We start from the raw sequence: 23,737 nt of genomic DNA, 5'->3' as shown, positions 1-23,737 counted from the left end.
AGATATAAGGTCTACTATCTATTGTCTCCAAAGTAATTTCAAAAATACTTCCTTTCTTTATAAACCTGATTTAGTTTCAAAATGCTGACACATTTTCACTCAGGTTTCTGTTTTAAGATATTAATGGAAGCTGTATAAAAGCCCCATGCTCCACTGTCACAATTTCCAATCCCAGTCCTTCCTGTTTCTATTTTTTACCTTTCTTAATTTGAAAAAACAATCAAACAAACAACTGATCAACACCTGAGTTTCCAGAAGAACATCCCCAACCCAAAAACATTTTCTCACAAAGAAAGCATTTAATTGTTTGAGTTCTACAAAGTGCCATTTGACAGAAAGTCCAGCACTTTATTAAAAAGTCTTAAATATCTTAAATATCATCCTTTCTATGTGGAAAGAACACCACAAAATTGAGATACATCTCCTTTTCCATGTGAGGTAATAATTTTTTTCTTTCTTGCAGAGTGGCAGTCATCCCAGTGATTAGGATAATTTTATTAGGTTCATCTGCATTCTGTCTATGTGCATTCAAATAGATATAAAAGAGCCCATTCATTATGTTGTAATACAAACATCAGACTACGCTGGTGTTTTCTGAGTCATCTTCTCCCACATTCTGCACTTGTTTATTGCTGTAGTAATAAATGCAAACCTCCTCTTTCCAACCAAACAAGATATCAAAAGCAGTCTTTTTACTCACCACTGTAACTGGAAAATGTCTGATCTGCCTACTGTAAGCTCTATACTTTGTGAGCAGCCCATGACCATAGAAAACTGGTGATGCCCCTGAACTATGCAGAGAGGCTGGCAGTGGCTGTATTCCACTGCCATGCCAGCCTTTGCATCCTTGTTGGAATTATTCACCTCATCATTTGTGAAATCGGTTTGACAGCTGTTCACAGAGAGACAGTTAATCTGAGCTTAGTAAAACAATTTGAAATGCCAGTTCAGATGCTGGAGATGTCCCAGGGTATACAAATTTACTGGCCCCAATTCAGAAACCAATTCCAATTGGCATTTCTGAAAGAAGACAGTATGTCCAGTGCAGGGGAATTTGGCATTTACCTAACAAAAGTTCTTAAAACTTTTTGGTTTTATGACTGGGATCTTTTTAAAAGGAGCCTTCAAAGCATTTACACGTTTATTTAAACTATCTCCATATAACAATTATTTGAATCTTACCAAAGTAGAGCCAGCTCCCAGTCCTCCATGTATTACAGATGCGCAAGACATTCTCTGGTTCTCTGCAGAATTGTCTCAGTACAGAACAGCTTATTGAGCTGAGACCCAGGATCAGACCAATTTCAAGAAGAGATCAGGTGGATTTGGCACAGCAGACACCATAAATCAGCCTGGCAACCTCTACCTGTGCTGGCCTAGTATAGTCCAAGTGCAGATAGCTTGAGTGAGTTGGTATTTTCAGCTCAGGGCAGGCACTGTCAGGGGAGTTCAGGCCCCACAAGCTTCCATTTCCATGTCTGCAGTCCATCCTCTAGAATATTTGCTACCTGAGTTTTCTCATAATTCCATGTGATTTCATATACACCTCCAATTTCCACAAACAGGTGACAAAAGGCTGGTTACTGCTCCCATTCCTGAATGTTACTAGAGAAGTTGCACACTTAGTAATGTAGCACAGAAGAAAATTCTTTGGTTTGTGCTTTCAGAGAAGTACTTTCAATAAAAATGTTGGTCTTTGGGCTAGGCTGTTTGGCCTCTTTGACCACTGCAAATCCTAGCATGAACTCTGGTGACAGGACCTTGAACCTCTCCTTTGTTTTGACAAATAAAATAAATATTAAGCCTATTTGTGCTTGCGATGTACTCGTGTAAAGAAGTGGTGCTAGTGAGGGAAATGCCAAGACTATTGTGCTGAAAGAGGAAACAAAACTGCTGCTCAAGAACCCAGGGGACCCTGCCTCTGTTTTAACAGCTGGACTGGCATCCAGCTGAGCACCTCTGATACAGCATTCTTACATTCTCCATAGGGAGCACAAGGAAGGGTCTGTAGAGCCTCTTCTGCTCCCTCACACCCCCATATCTCTTAGCTGGTCTCTGAAAGCACCTTGTGATTTATCCAGCTGTGTGTATTGCACCAAGGCCAGTCACAACAGCTTTTATTTGCTTACAAAGCACTGAATTCAAAACAAACTCAGCTGTTGCTTTGGTATTGCTAGATGGTTTAGGCATAGCATTGAGACACTTGATACTTGCTACTAGACATTCAAAAGAAAACAAGCTTTGAATAAAACCATTCCTCTTTAGATATCTTTCTATATAGCAATATGATGTTAATAGTGGAATGAAGGGTAAAAACCCATTATCTAAAAAATCATAAAAGCATGGTTATTTCCCAAGAAGACAAGCTAAACAGAAAAGAGAGGAATATGATAGTTGTAATATTTTGCTTAAATCCAACAAGAGTTTGTTTCAGGTAGCATGGTAACTCAGCAACAACAATTTTCTGCAAAGAGATGAAAATACTTTGATAAATATATTTCATTTTCTTCTGCCTCAAACCTATACTTGTCATTGTTGCATTGATGTAGTATTCCCACATTCCAGAGCATGCAGAAGACAATAAGGCCACTCTTATTAAAAGGAAAAAAAAAAAAAAAACCAGGAAAAGTAAAAAAGAAAACAGAATGGTGCAACATATCTAAATTTTCACTATTTGTATTCACAGTAATAGAGTCACACTTGACTCTCAAGCACTATTGCACTTTTTTGATCCAAAGGCTTCATTGCTTCTCTGGGAAAAGGCACATTTTCTCAGCTATCACATTCCTACCTTAAAGAAAAAAAATTGCTCCATTATCATACTGTTACACTCCTCAATCTGCACAGCATCACACAGAGAAAGCAAGGAGCAAATCACTCAACTGCTTTGACACACACTGCCACAAGACATAATGGACTCCTGAGATGGTGACATGAATCTGCACACCAGAATGGTGTTACTACACCTCTGCTAACACAGACTGACACAGAGAACTCAGAAAATTGAGAGACAGGGCCAGGACAAAGGTCTTGGCAGGACCCCATCAGTACCATAAAGGTGCCCTTGATCCTTTCCTTTCTGTGGAAATGCATCAGCAAACAGCAGTTTGATCCCATATGAGCAGGTGTTACCTACTGGAGCAGATCCACAGTGGCACCCAGGCTGGGCACTGCCTGGGTGCAAGAAGGGACTGGGAGAGCAGAGTCCCTTCAGCCCTGAGAAGGGAAGGCAAACGGGAAACCTCGCTGCTGTCTATGCTTATCTGATCAGAGGATAAAAGGAAGATGGAGCCTGTCTCTTCACAAAGCCGACACAGGACAAGACACAACAAACATCTAGAACATCCTAAATTCCAATGAAGAGAAGAGAAGAGAAGAGAAGAGAAGAGAAGAGAAGAGAAGAGAAGAGAAGAGAAGAGAAGAGAAGAGAGAAGAGAAATACTGGAACAGGGCTTAAAGAATAGAATATGCAAGAGCTCAATCAACCCTGGGAGGTGTTCAAAATTTGATCAGACATCCCTAAATAGCCTGATCTGAAAAGAACAGCTTGGAGCCGTTGAGGGGATTGGATTAGGCTGCCAGGGGTTCCTTCCAACCTAAATTATTTTATAATGCTGTGGTTGTTTGATTCCTCACAAACAGTTCAGAATCTCCTCAGATCTATTTGTCTGTGCATGCATATTTAATATACACACTAAACAATCTAAGCAGAGAATTAGGAGCTGGCAAGAGGAGCTGGTGCACAGAGCTGGGCAGTTCTCTTCATCACTTAGAAGGAGAAAATAGAAAGGGATTTCTGCCTTCAAGGAAGAAAACATAAGGAGCTGAAGCATGGTCAGTAGGAGAGATATTTAAAAGACAGAAATATGTTTCCCTGAGCTACATCATCCTGAATGAGAAATTCTACTACAAAGGAGATCAAGGGCTCTGTGACCCTCTGCAGCTCAGGACAATACCCATATGATTAGAAAAAAATAAAATAGCTTCCTTATTATAATCTAAGCTCAGTCAGATTGGTTTGGGGGTTTGAGGTGCGTTTTTTTCCCCTGTGCAAGACAAACCCTTCAACTTTAAAAGTTCAGCCAAAGAGAATCACCATCCTTTGGTCAGGTATAGATGATATATGCATTTTTAAGCTCTAAAGATTCACTGTTCAGAAAGACAGCGGAATCTTTTGTCCATCTCTTCTAAACTAGGCTGAAACAGACTCTCAGAACAGACATTTAAGAAATGAACTAGGGGATGTGCTCATGAAAGTTCTGCACAATCCTTCTGGAGAAGCACAAATGAACTATGAAGTTGTTAAATTAATCATCTTCTGACATGACCATGTGCAGCTTAGACATAAAGTAAAATGAGTTCTTCTAAATGAGAACTAGAAATAACAAAAATTTAAACAATAATATTTTATAATTTTCCTCTTTGTAATTTAAAAAAAGTAAAAATCTTCCATTATTTTATGGGTGTCACTGAGTGAAGAACTACCTATTGTGAAATGGCTGGAAAAAGAGATACAGAGGGTGTAAATCAGAGTGGCCTTATGGGAATCATCTACTATTGATGTTAGAAAGAAAGTAGCAAGTTTCAAAGTGTTTATCCAAGGAAAAATTATCTTTTTTTAACCAAAATTAAATTTCCAAGAGAAATGTTTTATTTGAAGGACACAGGTCTTTTCCCCTAAGCATTCCACCATCTGGTATTTTATCAGTAACTACAGAGACAAAGCATGGGAGGAAAAAAAGAAGTTCTTAAAAGGAGCGGTTAACAAAAATGAACAGCAAGAAGGAAGATTTTAATCACATTTTTCCCTAGTTTTCTGAATAATTTGTTGGTTTTTCTTCTGATTTCCTAGTTGTCAAGTATACAGAAATGGGAGCTCTGGTAGGCAGTGACGATAAAGATGAAGCCATGCTGCCTTTCAGAGATGATTTAAAGATCAGCAAATCTAAAAATCTTCCAAATATTCAGAAATCTTTTTAGCAATGATGGGTGAATAAAGAGAAAGAACAACACAGTGATTTAGTCAATAACAGGGAGCATTTAGTGAGTTTTGGAAGCCATTTCATTAATGCATAAGAGTCCTTATTAGTGCAAAAGTTGCCCTACTACTTGCACTGCTTCCAGCAGGAACAGACCAAGAGATGTAAGTTGAAGGAAAAGTGACCTAATGATACCAACTTAAAAACTATCTTACTCCCTGAGTTATTTTAAACTTTTTTTTATCAGTCAAAGTGTACTTTCCAATAAAAACTCAGATTTGCTCCTGAATCTGGCAGATACTGACCTCCTGACACTTTCCCTTTCAGTCTGACAACAGTGTTGGGAAAGAAAAAGTCCACATGTTAGCACAAAGCCTGTCCCTTAAGAGACTCACTTCCTTGTCCCTGAGATTTGGTTCAAGAATGCCATTTTAAGACTTAAACTGGGGGTATTTTCACCAAAAGTTACAGAAAGAGAAGAAAACAAATGAGAATGGCTCATATCCAAACTTGGTGTAACCAGTTGTGCACACAAGAGTCTGGATGTAGCAAAGATGCAAAGTTCATTTTATTTAGATATAAGCAATAATATGTCATATGTTGAACAAGTTAGAAAAACAAGCAAATGATTGAAACAAAGCAAAAAGGTGTTGAGTCCTTACAGACCTAGATGAAATTCACTTGTGAAAGCACATATTTAAAAGATCACAGGGGCACACTTTGCTCCGTGAAGCAGAAAATACAGCAGGAGAATTCAATCAAGCTCTTCACTGCTGTCACCTTCTCATTCCCTCCACCCGGTTGTCTGACAGCCACATGCAGTGAAAGCTAAACTGGCAGAATATACAAACTAATTCAGCATTTACAGCTTTTTTCAGAGCAAATTCTTCCTCACTTGGAAGTGCCCCCAGCTTCTTGCATCACTGTATAATTTGTCTCAGCTCCCCAGAAATGCCCTCTATTTTGATAAGTAAGCCATAAAACTGCAACTGGAGCTGGACTGGGGGTCCTTATAAAATGTTTTTCAACACCAACCTGTTCACTGATGCTTTGTTTGCAGCAAAAGCCTGGTGCATCTTTATTTACATGAGTTTGACCTCGTGTCTAACGTGCAGTATAAAGATGTGTTGCTCTGCATGTAGGTCAACTTGGAATAGAAACCAGCATCTTTCTAAGGAAGATTTAAAACACGGAAGTTATCTGAAAGTATCTGCTACAGAATCCAGTATGCAGGAGGTTTTTGATGGATACAATCTCAACGCATTTGCTTCTAATTGCTTCCTAAATTTACAGAGTAAATGTTTTTTAACACAATGCTTTGGAAGGAGTGAAGGGAATTCCTGTGCCATTTTTAAAAAGACTAGGCCAGAATCATTTTAACTGTAGTCATTGACCAAGGTGAATTTTGAGATAGACTCTCTTTACCAATGCCAAAATAAACCAGTCTGAAAAATAGATTAGGAAAAAAGTAGGAGCTATACAGTAACATAATTTGCTCTCCTCACACTGAAAGTGTTTGGGTTTTTTTACATAACTGCTGCATAAAGACTTCATTCTTGCAAGCTTCCCTCTGTGAATCTGCAAGTGCAAGTCTTCTTGTAAGAAGCAAGCTCTGAATTTTTGTGAAGCTATGAAAATATTTTAGTAGCTAGGCATATTGAAGAGGAGATAGAGTTGGAAAAGGTTTCCTGAGGAGCTTAGGGCTAGAGTTCAACTCCTGCTCTCCAAAGGCAATACCTCAAGGGAAGAACTTCTTAAATAAGAACAATAATGCTTTAGTCAATGATAAAAAAGGAAAAAAATCATTGACTAATTTTTCACTTGCTGGGTAAAACATGCAAACTTCATTGAATCTTGATTTTGTTATAATAAATCAGATTTAGTATTGCTTTAATTGAATCTGGGACAAGCTGGGCTCGGTGTGAAGCCAAGCAATGAAAACAAGAGACAGATGAGGAGGTCAGAGGAGCATGCTACACCCTCAGATCCTGCAAGAGCCTCAGGAGTTTGTCACCCCATGTTCCAAGGACAAGTGTAGGACTGGTAACTGCAAGTGCCAGAACTCAACCAGCAAGTTTCTCTCCACAAGCATCCCACGCTATCATTGCAGCAAGTCAGGGAATAAGTCTTATGATCCTGGAAGTAGGGTAACCACAAGGAAGAGGAGACCAATGGTTAACCATATCAAAACTCACAGCAATGCTGTCCTCTTAATTGAGACAAGATTTCCTGGTTACAAAGAATAATGTAAAAAGGATAATGTAACAAGAATAATGCAGAAAGGTGCTTAAAGCCACTTATTCTAAGCACTATTCTGCTTTATTTTGACTTGCCAGACTGAAAAACCAGACAAGACTTGATTTTCCTTAAAGCCTTTGAGCAGTGTGATCACTTGTATGGTCATCTTTAAGAGTGTTAGTTATCCATTTCACAGGCACCAAAACAAAGGTGTGTGTGCACAGATGCTGGAAGATCTGCTCAGAAATATTACAGGGCTTTAACCTTCCAAGATTTACAAAACTACCTTGAAAATCCTTCAACACAGTTTGTAGAGATAACAGGCTAGGAAAAAGGCAGAGTACTTTATAATGTGTGAACATTTCCTATTTGAGGGCCAACTGAACTTTGCCCACTTGAAAGTCAAAGCCATATATCCATAACATAAAACTAGCCATGGAGACATAGGAATAATGTACACAATTACTGTAACATACTTCGCTATTTTGAAACTGCAATGAAATCAGGGATTTGCCAGGCATAATGTATTACAAGATATTAAGCTAAGGAGTTCAACAAGTTATAATCTTTGCAGTATACAGAAACAAAAAGCAATATCATACAGATCAGAGAGATCATATAATATGTTCCTTTATTCATATGGCTTTGTTACTTTATTTTTCTGTACAAAGAATTTAAATACGACAAGTACTTAACTGAAGCTATTCTCCTCTTTTAACTTGACCCCTTCCCACACAAAAACATGTTTATTAACTGCAGTAGAAGTTTATGAAGAGCTGGGAGTCTTACAAAAATGGATGTGAACACAACAGAAGCCCCAGCTGGCAATCCAAAAATGCAGGATAGAATATTTTATTACTGCCCCTTATTTCCAGTGTTGCTTTTCTTTGGCTTTCTTTCATTCCAGGCAATGAAGTGGTACAATGAGGACAAGCCTTTAAAATATAGATACATATATATAATTTCTTGAATACCTTTTTTCAAAAATAAATCCTCTCTACACTTGTTTACTATGTCTCATCAGCTGTGAGACTGATGCAAATATAAAGTGGCAATTTTAGCCATGAATGCCAGTTCATAATTTTAAGTTTTCATGCCTGTTAGAGAGTGGCTTGTGGAATTTAACTCTCCTTATGGTTCCTGTAAAAGGTCTGGGCCTTTGGTAGCTTTGCGTGCAGTTTATCTTTCAACCGTAAACACTGATCCAAACCAGAAGGATCAGCAATGGTGGTAAGGAAATGGTAGATTTGTTGCATTTGTAATTGCTCTGAATTATCCAGAAGCACTTTTAGATACAGCTTATGATTTTGTAGCCAATTTCAAGGCAAGCTCTCCTGTAGAAATTGAATCAGAAACCCTGAACCTTTAGCTATTACTGTTGTATAACAGGATTATGCCTTGCTCTTCATGCTATTTTTTCAGCTGCAAAGACTGAGTTCCTCTACCTAGAGGATTTTCTATCTAGTAAACTAAGAAATTTCTGATCTTCTACGCTACTTTCCCACATGGGTGGGTACAATGCATGGTCTGATACAGATTTCTCTGGATTCTTTACACTAAGTCCCCATAAGTAGTGTTTCCTAATTTATTCAATATCTCTGCAAACTTAGACAATTAAAAAGGAATCAAGTTGTACTAAGAATTGAGGGGAACTATGCTGTAAAATCTGGCTTCACTAGAAGACACTGCAACCAAGGTGAAACTACCTGCACCCAAGTAATTAATGTGATGCAGTGAGAGATCTGCCATTACCTAGTCCAGTGTGTAGTAGCCCACACAAAAAAAGATGAGGTGGTCTATCAGTGGAAAATCTAGCGCAAAGATGACTTTCTGCAACCCAAAATGCCAATACCCAGTACTCTGGAAAAGGGGGTATCTGCTTCTCTGGTTATTCTTTTTGAATCAGAAAAGTGGATGACAAGCTCAGTCAGGTACATTAGAAGACAAAGATGAATTATAATGCTCTATTAGGAAGCAATGCATTACTTTTGTGATGGTTCCAGTAGCTTTTTAGAAGGAGGTCATATCATTAAACATGTGATGAACCTGCCCAGCTGGAACTGCCCTGTTCTAACAGGCAGAGGAAGACACTGACCAGATTCATCCATAAAAACCAGGCAGGGTTGAGGGTCATGGATGGTTCTATTATCTTGTTGATAATATTTTGCTTATGTTTTATAAAATTAATTATTTCATTCCAGCTGCAGTCATTATCATTAATGGAAATGAGCAGTTTAATATGCAGAGTTCTTTCTCACAGCTTTGTTGTTTGGGTTTTTTTCTTTTTCTATTAGATGAACTGACCTCTGGTTGCCAGGACTACAATATAATTTGCCTCACCAGTATTTTCACAAACCCATAATTGAAAGATAAGTATATGCACTGAAAATGCAGTAATCTCCAGAAAAATATACACTGACCTACCTGTCCTAGTCCAAATGGAGACAGCTTCTATAAAAAATTGGTTAAGAGACAGGGGGAGTGTGTGGGTGTGTGATGTTAAGCAATTTATTGCTAAGTGGCTTTTCTTTTTGACGATAACAAGAGAAGATGAATAATTTACTTTATAGGTAACCCTCAGCAAGAACAGGAAACATAGGTACAAGTTTATCCTGACATATTTTGCATTGCTCATTCCTGCATCATTGCCATGACTTGCAAAATATGCTTTTTAACATTCAGAAATAATTAATCAATAAAACGAACTGAAGAAATGAAGCAGAAAACAAAACATCCAAATAAAAATATTAAGGGAATTCAGTTATTAATCATTAGGCATTCCTAATGCTAATCATTAGCAATTCCATTTTGCACTGCTCATTTAAAGCAAATGAAGTGTACAGATGTATAAATATATATATGTTCAACACAAATATTTGAATTTAATGCTGACAGTGGCTCCATGCTTCTATTTACTATCTCTATACAAATCTTGTTTCAGCTCCTTTGTCTCTTGTGTGTACTTGGAGAAGTTGAAGATGGAAGAGACACAAAGATATCTATAGTAATCCAAAATTATTCCTAGTACAATATATTCTTATATTCTTAACTGCACTGTCTGCCATAGAGTTAAATTATTTGTATGATGACAATTCCATAAACTCCTGGACACATAAGACAGACATATCAACATTTTGCAACTAATATTAAACACAACTATAAAATATCTTTCCATAAATATCTCAATAGCAAAATATAATTTTTGTTTTCAATTAACCAATCTAAAAACTTAATGCAGATTAAAACTATTACATAAAAAACTTGCAAATGAGCAAAAATACTTTTAATTTTCTTCTATTTACAAAGGTTTAGTATTCTAAGGAACACGTTAGTGGTCTAACTAGCTGAAACAGTACAGTAAAAACATTTACTGTTCCAATGATACAATCAACATACTTCAGTTACTTACTTAATATGGCTAACAGTAATCACAGAAGCAATTTTTTTCTAGGTCTTTCTTAGCCAGTCCATTGTCTGTCTTTTTACATATAAGAAGAATATTTGTTTACTTTAGATAGGATGATTAAAGATGCAAAACTGTTCAGAAACTTATTATAGTACCTTCAGAGAAACAGAAATTTAAAGCGCATTTTTAAATCTTCACTATTGCAAGTAATGTTACCCCACCCACCTCACTGAAAATCTGCAGTGTGGAGAAAATTAATAGCCAAACCAAAAGGCTCCTTTGTTCTAGCATGCATGCCAGCTGGAGAGACCAAGTCCCAGAACCAGGATAATATTAAGAACAAACACCAGATGACCCTGAGAAGTGGAATAACGGAAAATGAGGAAACTCAAAGAACAGAGTTGTGAGGTCAAGTCTCAGGACATTAAAACCAAAATAATCTGTTATAAATCCTGAGGTAAGAACTAGGAAGCTTCTTAAGGAAACAATAAGGATGGAAGGTCCAGGTATGCTAAAAGTGACCAATGTTAAAACATATGAACAATATAGAAGTTTATAGAGGTTTATACACAGGAGGAGAGAAGTTCTTAAGCTGCTAGGCAATAAGGCAATGCATCTTAAAAATGCTAAAGAAACAGTATTTACATTGCCTGAAACATTTCTCTTTTGGAATACAAATCTGATAATTTCTTAGAAGATTCTCAAGAACTTGTATCAGCTGTAAACAGTCCTAAGGAAGCTTTTCTATAGTTTAATGAGTTCATCTCCACATCAAAACCACAGGGTCCACTCACATCATTCATATTCCAGAAAATATATGTGCTTGAAGACTAACAAATTGGTCAGATGTAGGTGATCTCAAAGAACTCTTTCAAATGTCTCTCAAGTGTGCAAGGCTAAGACTTAGAAGAAAAAATGTCCAGAATTTCATTGCTGATTACATAAAACAAACATGGAGAAAAGCTTAAACTTCCCAGGGAAGTCTATAGCAGTTGAATGCTTTTGCCATTGCTAAATTTTGTCCACTGTGAAGTCCAAAACCCCAAACTGCCATAGTAGGTTTTGTTTATCTAACTACACTGCCTTGTTTTTCCCAACTTTCAGTTAAGTGTAACTACCACTACTGAATCTGACTCAAGATGCCACAGTATTCAAAACTACTTACTAGAGCTGAATCTTAAGCTTTGTATTTGACACCTTCCACAATGACATACAACTGTGATTCATAATGGTTTAGATAATTTTCACCGAAAGAGGAGTGCAAGGTGTTTTATTCTTTATTTCTTTCCTTAATCCTTTAATAGCTTGGTCTTTCAATCTTCCAAACCCTACTCTTCTCTTTAGCTCACATTGCAAATTTTAGAAGGACTGCAGGCTATGAGCCACAGATACTCTGAACTTTCCTCCACACCTGCTGGGGCTGGGCTACTATTCCTCATCAGCTTTTGTGGAGAGGATTTTTTTAGGTCTGCCCTGGTAATTTAAAAGTTGCTCCTGACTTTTCTCTCCTTTCTGAGTGATTAGTTGTAACTAGGGAGCTTGTTAGTCTGGTTTTCACAGGCTAACTTCTGCTAATGTAATAAGGGTCAGCAAGATTAATTAACATGTAAGACAACTTGCTAAAACCATTTTATAGCCTTGCTTCTAGTTTGTTTTTTTTCTTTTATTCTTGTATATATCAATAACTAAATTCTGTTGTAAAATCAATAGCTGGAACAGTTTCTACATTTTCAAATGCAAAGGTGCAATTAATAACTTAATAATTAGACATGTAGGATATGCTTGGTTGCACTAAAATGCTTAAAGAAAAGAAGAGCATGAATACTGAATAGAGTAAGAACAAGCTTTGACATCAGCTTCAGGAATAACAAGGTATTCACAAAGCAAAGAAAAGAAACCATGTAATTTCTCTTGCTTATCCGTAACTCTTTTTTTGTCATGAACCCACCACTCCTCCGTCAGAGACTCTGGCACAAGCAATTAAACATGAATTTGGTTTTGTACAATGGACCGACCCAGCTTTTGCATCACAGATACAAATGCATGTCATTCCTGTCATTATAGTTTAACGGCTTAATGACCTCTAAAGGTAGAAAAATCAGTTTCTTTCCTTCCAAGCATGTTGTTCTGTTTCTATTTAGGAGTCTTTGTATGCTTCTTCCAGCCCATCTCTCACCCACATTTACTGCTTTCTCTCAGTCCTCCCTTTGCACGTTTCCCCACCCTCTCCCCAGGATGTATTTCTAGAAGATGGGTTCTCTCCTACACAGGTCATCTATCTCTCCTCATGCTGTGAAACAGAAAGCCAACCACACAGACACAAATGAGGGTACATTGAAAGAAAAAAAATAGCCATTTGCTATTAAAAAACCCCAAAACACCTCCATCACCTGCAAACTGATTCCGATGCCATTAATTTAGTGACCTATACTTTCACAGATGCGCATAAACCAACATTAAAAGGCAGTGCTATTAGAGAAAAGTAGTCTTCCTACTTTAAAGTATATTGATGCATATTTGCAAGATTTTAATCTGATTAAAAATCTTTCACCATAATAGTGTTCACACAATGTTTTTGAAATATATAAGTAGGACACTACTCCAGAACATCGTAGACAAAACCATATAAATGTCATCTTAAAAATATTCTCTGCATTACCCACAAGATTTCCACAGTCTGAAGCTTTCCAAAAAGCTTGACTACTTTTTGTCCATAACAGAAAAATACATGTTATATAGTACTTCATATTCTTTAGACAATAGTCAAGTATTTGTGGACAATATAGATAAGCAGAGTTTAAAGAGTTTCCATCTGCTTCTGTCATTGTAATAGATAGAGAAATGGGCATCGAAGTGTACTAAAGGTGCAAACTTGAATTCTTGTACTCCTTTTTTCACTGGAGAGATGAGTTAGGAAATGCTTTTCTAATGCCAATCCTTTCATATGTGGAAGGTTTAAGCTATTTCCTTCTAATTCAGCATCTCCTTCGGAGGAAGTACATTCAACCTCTATCTCTGCTCACAGGTCACAAACTTTGGGAGCACAGACCTCCTGCCACATAACCTTGCTATACATCTGCTGTACATACATTCACCCAGATTCATTTCCTTCTCTCTCTTCACTGTTTTTTGACAACTTTACAAATCTGACTACTTTGAAAACTGCAGTTTCCCCACCACATATGAATTACAAGGGGCTAATCTTTCTTCATAAGAATTTTCATTTTGACATCAGATTTTGAATTCTTACCATGATCTGTAAGTTCAGACATGCCAAGTTCACTTGTCTCATTCCCTCTTGGTTCATCCTGTCCTGTGGACACATAGCTGCCCATAGTGGCTGGCTGAGAATGAATGAGGCATTTTGAAGTCTGCTCATCAGATTCCTTAGTCAAATGATGAAGCAGTATGGAGAAACAGGAACAGAGCTTTCAGCAGGATCACAACATAATGGTTGCTCCGATTTACACAATTCCTGGGAGTTGTATTAGGCAAATACTAAAACAAAATCCTAACATTTTTGTAAATGATCAGTAGTGACTCAGCCATAAGAAGAAGCAGGTTTAAAATACTTTTTTTCTCTAGACACAATGGAAAACAGAAAGCAGAGGACATGCAAAACAAAAGATAGAATAAAAAGCACACAAAAAATTATTTCTGTGATGCATTCACCAACTATTTCCAAACTGACCCTTTTCTTTCTACAATAGGATGTGGTGCTAGAATTGAACTGGCTCATCTTCTGCTGCAGATTGCTTAAAAGCAAAGGACAACTTATTCTGGGAGTCATTCCAAGGCTTCATTCTTACTAGAAAGCCAGTTGAAGTGTTAATATGCTTAACCAAATGAAAAGAACCTTCAGCCACACCAAGTATAAAATGTTTAAAGGATTCAAATTCTAAACATCTTGAAAAGTATTTTGAACTCTGATGTCATATGGTCAGTAAAAACATTTCAGAGAGCAGATTTAGATGTAAGGGCAAATTAAGAAAAGGTGAGTTAAAAAATAAAACTGTGCAAGGAATAGAGAGCTTGTTGAACCATATCTGAATAACTGAATGTACTTTGCCTCATCACATATCAACAGCCTCAACTAAGCAGTCCAGATTTTGATGCAGTTATTAGTCTCAGAATAGGCCTGTGCTTCTAGTGCTAAAGAAACCATGTGGGAAACAGAAAAGTGCTATACACTTTTACAGAACTATACTATACACTATACACTTTACAACAGAAAAGTGCTATGTGTGCACATAAATGAGACCTTCAAAACAACAGCCCATACTTACATGTAGGACATTGACATTCAGCTGCTGAAAATTACGGGACCTGAATTCTTGCATTCTTTTGATATTTTCTTGATATTTTTCTTCTGCCAGCTGCCTGTAAATACAGAACACTTGTATTTTAGAATGTGATGTCAGGGCATGCACAAAGGGATATTCTAAAAGCAGACAAGGGAAAACAAATTCTGTACTGAGATTTTCATGTTGCGAAATATTCATGGAATCTACTCAGGTTTTAATGAATACAAAAAGAGATTTCAGACCTTATTTCCAAACCCTATTATATTTTACCTTCACAACTTGCATAACATAATTAAGAAATAGTAAATTATTAGTCCCACTCTTTTCTAGTTCTTCCAAGGGTCTTAATTACTCCGGGCTTTATTCCACCAAGTGGTGCAGGGGCCTTTCAGCTGTAGGCAGGCACGCAACATTTGTGTGCTATGAACTCTTCCTCTGGGGGACAGCTGGTAACTGTGGGTTTCTGTGTGGAACCACTTAAGACAGGTGTTACATTAAGCAGTCTTTCCAGCTTCCATTAATACATTCCCTTCCCACCCATCTCTGGATTTGCACTGCTGGATGCAGATGTCCAGTTTGGGAAGGTATCATTGCAGGTCTGTGCTCCCAATATTTTCAGACAGAGTCAGCTGGTAATGATCTAGAGCTCAATGTTGATCCATTTTAAAGATTCATGACTAACAACAAGGTCTGAATATTAATGCTGCCTTCATATTACAAAACAAATATATTTAATTTTGGTTTTGGAGGAAAAAATAACATGAAAATCTCATCAGAAGACATCAAAATGCAAGAAAGCAATGAAAATGAAAAACAAACCAGAACAATCTTGCAATTAGTATTATTTCCTGATCTCCATTAATTTTTAAAAAGTGAAAGAGACAGACTTCCTATTTACAAGTTTCTTATTAGTACAAGAATTGCCTACCATATTACCAAAAGCACCATGCAGAAGAGCTGTTAAATTTAATACATTTTATACAGTGGCTTCAGTTCAAGGAAAGGGGTTTTTTAAATGAGAATGAATTTATGTATGCCAGTCAGACAGAAGCGTTCTTCAGACACGCTTTCCAAAAGGACATGAAGGTCTTAGTTCTTTGCTTCAAATGTGTCATCAAAACAGTATATTCTGGGTTTTATTAAAAAACCCCAAACAAAGCCTTCCAGTTGTTTCTCATATTCCATCAGAAACTGTACCTAGTCTTTTCCAAAACATTTTATTATGCCTCACTTAATGAAAAAACCCATCAATCATATACACTTTACAACATGTCCATTATCCCCATTTGATCTTTTGACAAGACTATCTATCCTCCGAGCTATGAACTGCTACTGGAAAACCTCTGAGGCCAAAACAATTGACAAAAGCTGGATTGCAACTAAATGTCTGACTCCTCAGACTGTGCAATTCTTAACATCAACAGTCATTAAAAAAATGTCTCCTATTGTAACACATTTGAAAACCTCTCACATACTTATTTAACCAGAACCATGGTACTCAAAGGACCAGTTTTGGGCTAATGTTCTAATTTTTCTCCCACATAAATAATTAGTGTGATTTATTGTCATCCAAAATCCTCATTGCCTTTGAGTACCTGAAGACCCTTACTATTTTTATTTCTACCTTGACAATTCTAACTCTCCCATTAGACTGTTGGGTGGGGAAAATTGCATGGTTTGGGCACAACTTACTTCAACTTCTTTGCCTTCTCATCTGCAGCATTTAACTTCCTCAGCCGCATTCGCTCCCGCGGTGTCATTTTCTGAACATCAGAAAGTTCCTGCAGAGTTTGCAAATGAACTTTCTTCTGCCTGAAATTGAATGCAAGCAAATCCATCTTCATATAAAAATGTAAATATTCAGTATTTTTACTGGATATTGAAACACAGTGACATTTCAAATGGAATAATTAGAAAGTCTCTGGAACTATAGCAGACTAAATAGACTTTAGTTTGGAAAGCAAATGCCTCTTTAAATTGAAATATTTAAACTTGGATTTGTGAAGAGGGTGATTCATTTCAGGTGAGGATGGAAAAAGGCAGATTCATCTCCTTAAAAGAATAAATATTGAAGCACAGTGAAATATTTGCCCTGTCGGGCTTCATTATTGGGCACATTCCAAGTACAAAGGCAGTCATTAAATGAGAACCGTAATATGGCTTGTACATTTTATATTGATTGTTACAAGCTGTCTGGAATAAATGAGAATATTTATGTGTCCTTAATGACAGATATAATTATAATGTTCTCCTCTTGAATTTCTGGTCCTAATCAATAATAAGAGTTCACAGGTAAAATGGTCTCCGTAGACCATCTTTGAAAGCCAGGCATGAATTATTGACTTATGTATTTCAGCTGTATATATCAAGCAAGGAGAGCAATATTATTCCTTTATCAGAAAAAGGATACTAATCTCAGGTTTTTATCTCACATCCTACAGTAATTAAAACAAAAATTAAACCCTAGTTTGAAATGCCTTGGCAGTCTCCTTTCACTTACACAATATATATCTATTATACCGTGTATTTATAATACCAAGTATTCATTTCAAATTACTGTTTATGCTCTTACGAGATAAATTCACTTCTGATAATCTAAGAGGCCAGGTTTGCAACCATACAAATTGGAACAATCCTTCTGGACTATCATTTTGAAATCAGGATTTTAATAAATGAGCAGAGAAGATTCATTATGTTTTTCAAATAGTGAAAAGATATGAATATTAGTGTGAAATATGAAAGATTAAGGATAAAGACAAGAAGACTTCAATTATTCATTATAATGGAACTAACTCTTCAAGTATGAATAATGTAGACATATTTCTTGTCTCCTGTAAAAAACTCTAATATAATTAAAAGAATCTCATGGGGAAAAAAGCAATTTTTCATTCAAGTTGAAACAGAACTTGTACAGCCTTATACTTACTTAAATATTTAAAATTTATTACTTGAATGAGAACAGATTAAAATAAGCCATCAAAGGCCTTTACTAGAAGAAACTAGACTCAACTTTTTTGCTTAGCATTGCAAAAAGAATTCCTGGTAAGAAAAAGTAAATATAAATATAAAGTAGTAATGGCTGAGGAGAACACCACAGCAAGCAACTGTTTGTACACTCACTGGGACTAGAGTATGGCTGCAAGACAGCAGATGTGGGGAATTCACTATGTTTAATATTTTTCTACTCCCCTTTTCTGCTCTGTGTCATTTTTCATGTATTTTTAGTTCATTTTGCTTGCCTCTTTAGATCTGGGATTGCAGGAATTATTTGGCATTTTACTTACCAGTGACAGGTAGCCAATGCTTTCTTAAGTACACTGAGAGTCATTATAAGATTATGGCTTCTTGCATATTCCAAACACTTGGGCAAAAATAATCACACTGTAGTACCAGTGAGGATATGTTACAGTAAAGCTTCTCCTGGGATTTTTTCTCTAACTGATGTCCTGAATTTTAAAACCTCAAGATAAATTGCATAGCATTGCCTCACGATTTATAGGAACTCCGGACCTCTGCACAGAAGCAGATTTTCTATTTCCTTCTAACAGTAGCATAAAAGCAGGATGTTTGTAGTTAGACCTACTTGCTCTTCCTCTTAGAGACTACAAACTTGATTCTGAAAAAGTATACTTACAGATTCTGGGATTTACATAAATGTCCCTTCCACATGCTAGCTCTGTCAGAAAATGATGTCCATTTGGAAGGTGATGAGACTCAATACACTCAAACTAATGACAATGGATCAGGTATAGAATACAGTATATATTTTACAAAAAATACAAATACCAGTCTCCTCTAGAAGCATGAGGACATTTGAAGTCTGGATATATATTCTGCAAGCAACAATACTGCTTCCCCAAAGCAGATACAATGGTTTTGGTGCATACAGAGAATCTAAAATAGTGTTCACAAGATGAAGGCAAGAATTAAAAGTTTCTTGAAGATTTTCATAATCTATATTTCAACAAGCATTAAATACTGACTATAATTAATATTAATATAACTGTATTCATATTAATATAATACATTAATATTAATATAATTTATCTGTTCATGGCATAATATCTGGGAAACATTTCAGTGCCCCAAAACTATTTACAGTATATCTCTAAGGATCAGCTCTGTAATTAACTATATGTATTTTGAAAAGGAAGGAATCCTCTCACAGTTAATTGAATTAACTTGAATATATATATTTATTGTTTCATTTTACATCAAGGCTTGCAAAGTTCAATGAACTATTTATACCAAAGATTCCTATTCATACCAAAGTGGAAAACTTTGGCCTCACAAAAAAACAGAGACTCATCTGTCAACAAGAGACATTGAGGATACAAGTGACAAGTAGAAACTCAAAACACAATTTGTAAAGATGAGAGCCTACAGACACATTGACAGCAGTTAAACTGTGTGAAATTACATATAAAAGGTTTTGCTGTGCTGAATTCAGCTGTCTGTACTCTGCTTTCTTCCTGCCTCTGACAGCAAACTACACTTTGCTTGGAAAAGCTGAAGATGGTCACCTCTCCTGAAGAGAGGCTTGCAAGCTGAAGAATTGGCAGCATCTGCAAAGCGATCACAGCTGCAAAACTGTGGGTCCTGTACAAGAGCAGAGGTCCCAAAGAACAAATGTGAAAGTTCTATTGCCTCAAATGCACTGCCAGTTCTGGATTGTTTTAATCTTTATTAAAACAATTATTATTATTCTGTTACCTTATTATTCAAAACAAATGTGAGAGAGCTGTTAAAATCTTGACTATTTAAAGGAAACAAGAAACAGGAGTGTTCATTGCTTCCTCACAGGATCACAAACTTCAGATTTTGCTCTTGCTGGCTCCCAACAGAACAAAACCTGTACAGAAAACTCAGGGATGGGGAGCAAAGGGGAGGGCGAGGTGCCCATGAAACTGCAGAGCTAATTTACACAGGCAAAATGAAAATGTCCATGCTGGAATTTGCTTTAAACATTGCAGCATTGTAATTTAATGCAATTAATTAATTCAATATATATTCAATGCCTAAGAGAGATCACGTGTGAAGACACTGCTGATGTAAGAGCCAAGAAACATCACTGCTCTTGATTTCTCACTGAAGTTACAAGAGAAGAATAATGATATCCTACAGATACATTAGCTTAATATTAGTTTAAGTGTGTATGTGTTTAGTCTGGTGTCATTTAGGAAACATAGCTTTCACATTCAATTTTTAGTAGGTACAGAAATAGCAGCACTATAAATGATGATGACCTAACTAAAATGACAGCTTAAACCCCCAAAATTTCAGAACAAATGTCATTATCTACATACCAATTGGTACTAAATTAACATCAACATACATTGGACATGCTAATGCAATTTACACAGTCACATAACAAAAATATTTCATCTGCAAATCTTTTTTTACTCTGTAAATCTTCATTATGTATCTCCCCAATGGGAGTGGTTGCTCTTGTATTTCTAGGGAATAGATTTGTCTAAATATAAAGCACTATGAGATTGACACAAGTGTTAATGACATTATCTGGCAACACTGTAATTTCATATACTACTGCCCAGAAAACTGTTTAAAACACTTACACAGCACCAAAAAAGGGAGCAGTTTCTTTCTGACAGTTAAGTGCCTTGTCTTTCACAGTCATGTTTGTGAACTTGTACTGTATTTTCTGCAGGGAAATAAAACAGAAGGGGCATCAAGACTTGATGTTAAAGTTACCCAGAATCTTCAGCTATTACCATCCTAATATAAAAACTGACCAAGCAGTTTCCTTCCCCACTTTCTCAGAAAGCCAAATAATACAGGCACAGAAGCCTTGGCAAAAAGAGCAACAGACATTGGTTTTCATTAAAACTATGAGTAACCAGAACAGTGATGAGGGCTTCATTCCCCAGTCATATTTGTACTATAACTCTGAAAGTCCCCTAGATTAATGCTCCCATCAAGAGCTATCAAATTATTTTTTCTCACCATGTTTTCCCTGCCTCCATTTTGCTTTTGCAAAATACGTACTCAAATGGCAAGTGCACAGCTACTGCTTCTTCTTACATACCTGCAGTTGTTCATCAATATAAGGGGATTTTAGGATCTCTGCTGCTGCTGGTCTCAATGAAGGATTCTTATTTAACATGCTGAAACATTAAAAACCAAATGTAGTAATTAAGCAATTGTCCAAATTCACTGAAAAACCTGCTAAACAAGAAAATAACATACCTGCATAGCACAGCATTCAGTTTGCTTGGATATTTATCAGGAAGAGAAGGTGTTTCACCTTCCACAATTTTTAACACAACAGACAAAAAATTCTGTCCGGTAAATGCATGGCTCATACAGCACATCTCGTACAAAATGCATCCCAGAGACCTTGAAGAATAAAAAAGTGGGAATAGTATGTATTATTCACCAGTCCTAATGGCCATCACAAAAGGTCACCAAGCTGAACACTTTAAAATAAACATTCTCATAATAATTTTATATAAAAACTATTCATAACAGTTTGCACTTCAGCTGAGTTCTGGCCAACAAACAGAAAATAGGAGAGTTGAGTTTTGCAGGCCTTGGAGGATGCTCAGGTCTCTCTCCAGTCAGGGGTGCTGACTTGATCAATGATTGACTTGACCAACTTGATCCCTTCACTGACTTGCCCTTGATAGACTAGATCAAGGTCATAGAAAATGATAGTGAGAGCCAGATACAGGCCAAGGCTCATCTAAGCAATAGCTTAAATATCTTTGTATCTGTCTGTGGTGTTTATAATTTAATCTGTGATTCTAGAAGAAGCAAGAAAATAAAGCATAATGATAAGAAATATGTATGGGAGAATGGATTTCAGGAAATCGGTATAAAAATCTTTGGAAGTAAATAATGAATAAAGTTTCAATTATTCATTTTGGTTAAAGAAGAGGAGGTTTTTTGGTCCATCTGGCAATAAAAGAAGAAGAGCAAATAATTTCAAAGCTGAAACCCAGGCCCTACATTCAGTGCAAATAAGAAGAGAATGTTGGGGGTGGGGGGGGGGGGAACTCCACTCACTGATATCTTTCAAGCAAGTATGTGAAAACTATTAGCAGACCATTTTTGCTAAGAACCAACTAAAGAACAACTGCTGAGGTAAATAAATGGTTGCCTAGGTTTTTTAAAGATTTAACTGTCAAACAGCTTTCAAAATTTCAAAATCAGTGAACAGTAAGACACAGATGATAATCTCTACTTATGATGTATGTTCAGACTCTGAAACAAGATAATTACTACATGAGAAAATACTTAAAGCAAAAAGAACAAAAAAAAAAAAAAACCCCAAAAAATCCTAAGCACACAGCATCTGAAAGCACCAAAAAAAAATGGAAATCAGCCAGAGAGAAGAAAAAAAGAAGGAAATTCCCAACCTGACAGACTGTATTATAACTTATTTTTGCAGAATCAATATGTTTTGGAAGCTGCTTGACTCTGGCAGCTAGAAATTGTTTAATGAGCCATTAGGAACATAGGATTTGACACATCAGGGAAGCTGATTTATTCATCTAGTTTAGTACTCTGACTACACCTGAGGTGGAGAAAGATGAAAAGAATGCCCAGGGCATTCTGCTGCAGCCAGGGCTGTGAACAGGCTACCCAGGGAAAATCCCATCTGTCCCATGAAAGAAAAAAAAAAACAGGGAAAAAAAGTAAAGAAAAATGAAGGAAAAAGAATAAAGTTTCTTTCTGCAGGATTGAGATATTTGAAATTAAATAAATATCTCCTAAGCTGAGAAATACTGCCCTGGGTTCCTGAACAAGGCTATTTCTTCCCAAGAGAGCTGCTGAGCTGCAAACACCCAAAGAAATAACAGACAAGCTTTTGCCTCAAAACTGCATTTCTCAGTTGTGTTTCAATATTTCTGCTCTAAGCACCTTGTGAGGAGCAGGAGAAAATTGCTTCCCAATTCCCATAAGCAATCCGCACATGATCCAAACATATAATTTAATTACTTTTATAATCTTAGCCTGCATAAGTGCCGATTTTCTAAAATTCTAAAATGGTCATTAAACTAGCCAGCCAGCACATTTGCTTTGACAACTCCCTATATTCACTAATGGGTTTGACAAAGTTCCCAAAGAGCACATAATTTCAGAAAAATTGTGGCATGACAAGTTCGTGTTGAAGCTACTTATGCTCAATTACATCATAAAATAGAGCATCTGGACAGGCTTCAGTGTGTTCTCCCCAGTCTCAACTGACAGACCTCTAACTGCTCCTTCTTAGGAGAAACTACCCAGAGGTTTTTTTGAGGTTTATATGCTTAATATAATAAGCATATAAACCTCAAAATTTATATGCTTAATATAATAAATATTGTCATCCTTTTAACGTCTTCTGATCTTTTGTAAAGAACGTTACAGTTCTTCAAAGGTTGTAAGATCCAAGTTAGCTTTAAATTCAACTTCAAAAATCAGATAACGTAAATGCACATACCTTTAAGGCTTATATCTCTTAGTCTGATCATATCAGAAGGCCTTAAGAATTCTTTGGCTTCACAGTCTGTGAGGAATATATATCTCTGAATTTAATTTCCTCTATACTCACTCATCAGCCCTTAAATGAGAACTCCCTGCTGCTGTCTTCCCCAGCCTCATCCCCTCAGCCTTCACATTGCTTCATTTTTTGATTGTTAATATTAAAGACAAAGTGGGGGAAAGCACGAGACCAGCAAGAACAATAAAATGAAAGCTTCAAGATCTGTGGTGTGGGCAGCCCAATTTACCCAAACACAACAGACAAATAATCTGTCAAAATCTGACAGTACTTGATGGAAGATGGAGTACAATGGATTTCCATG

At 36.6% G+C, this 23,737-nt stretch overlaps 1 protein-coding gene across 1 annotated transcript in view; it reads right to left on the bottom strand.

Moving 5' to 3' along the window:
* NEK11 (NIMA related kinase 11) overlaps positions 1 to 23,737 on the bottom strand; it is a 78,238-nt gene that overhangs the window by 26,080 nt on the left and 28,421 nt on the right. The window contains exons 6-11 of the mRNA XM_041407842.1: positions 21,135 to 21,284; positions 20,974 to 21,052; positions 20,504 to 20,589; positions 16,620 to 16,739; positions 14,910 to 15,003; positions 13,874 to 14,009 (exon numbers count right to left, since the gene is read on the bottom strand). Coding sequence (XP_041263776.1) covers positions 13,874 to 14,009; positions 14,910 to 15,003; positions 16,620 to 16,739; positions 20,504 to 20,589; positions 20,974 to 21,052; positions 21,135 to 21,284 — 665 coding nt within the window. The remainder of the gene's footprint in view (positions 1 to 13,873; positions 14,010 to 14,909; positions 15,004 to 16,619; positions 16,740 to 20,503; positions 20,590 to 20,973; positions 21,053 to 21,134; positions 21,285 to 23,737) is intronic.

This window comes from Onychostruthus taczanowskii, unplaced genomic scaffold, assembly GCF_017590055.1.
Source record: "Onychostruthus taczanowskii isolate IOZ18803 unplaced genomic scaffold, ASM1759005v1 scaffold28, whole genome shotgun sequence".
Classification (NCBI taxonomy): domain Eukaryota; kingdom Metazoa; phylum Chordata; class Aves; order Passeriformes; family Passeridae; genus Onychostruthus; species Onychostruthus taczanowskii.
This window is presented reverse-complemented; position numbering and strand designations above follow the sequence as displayed.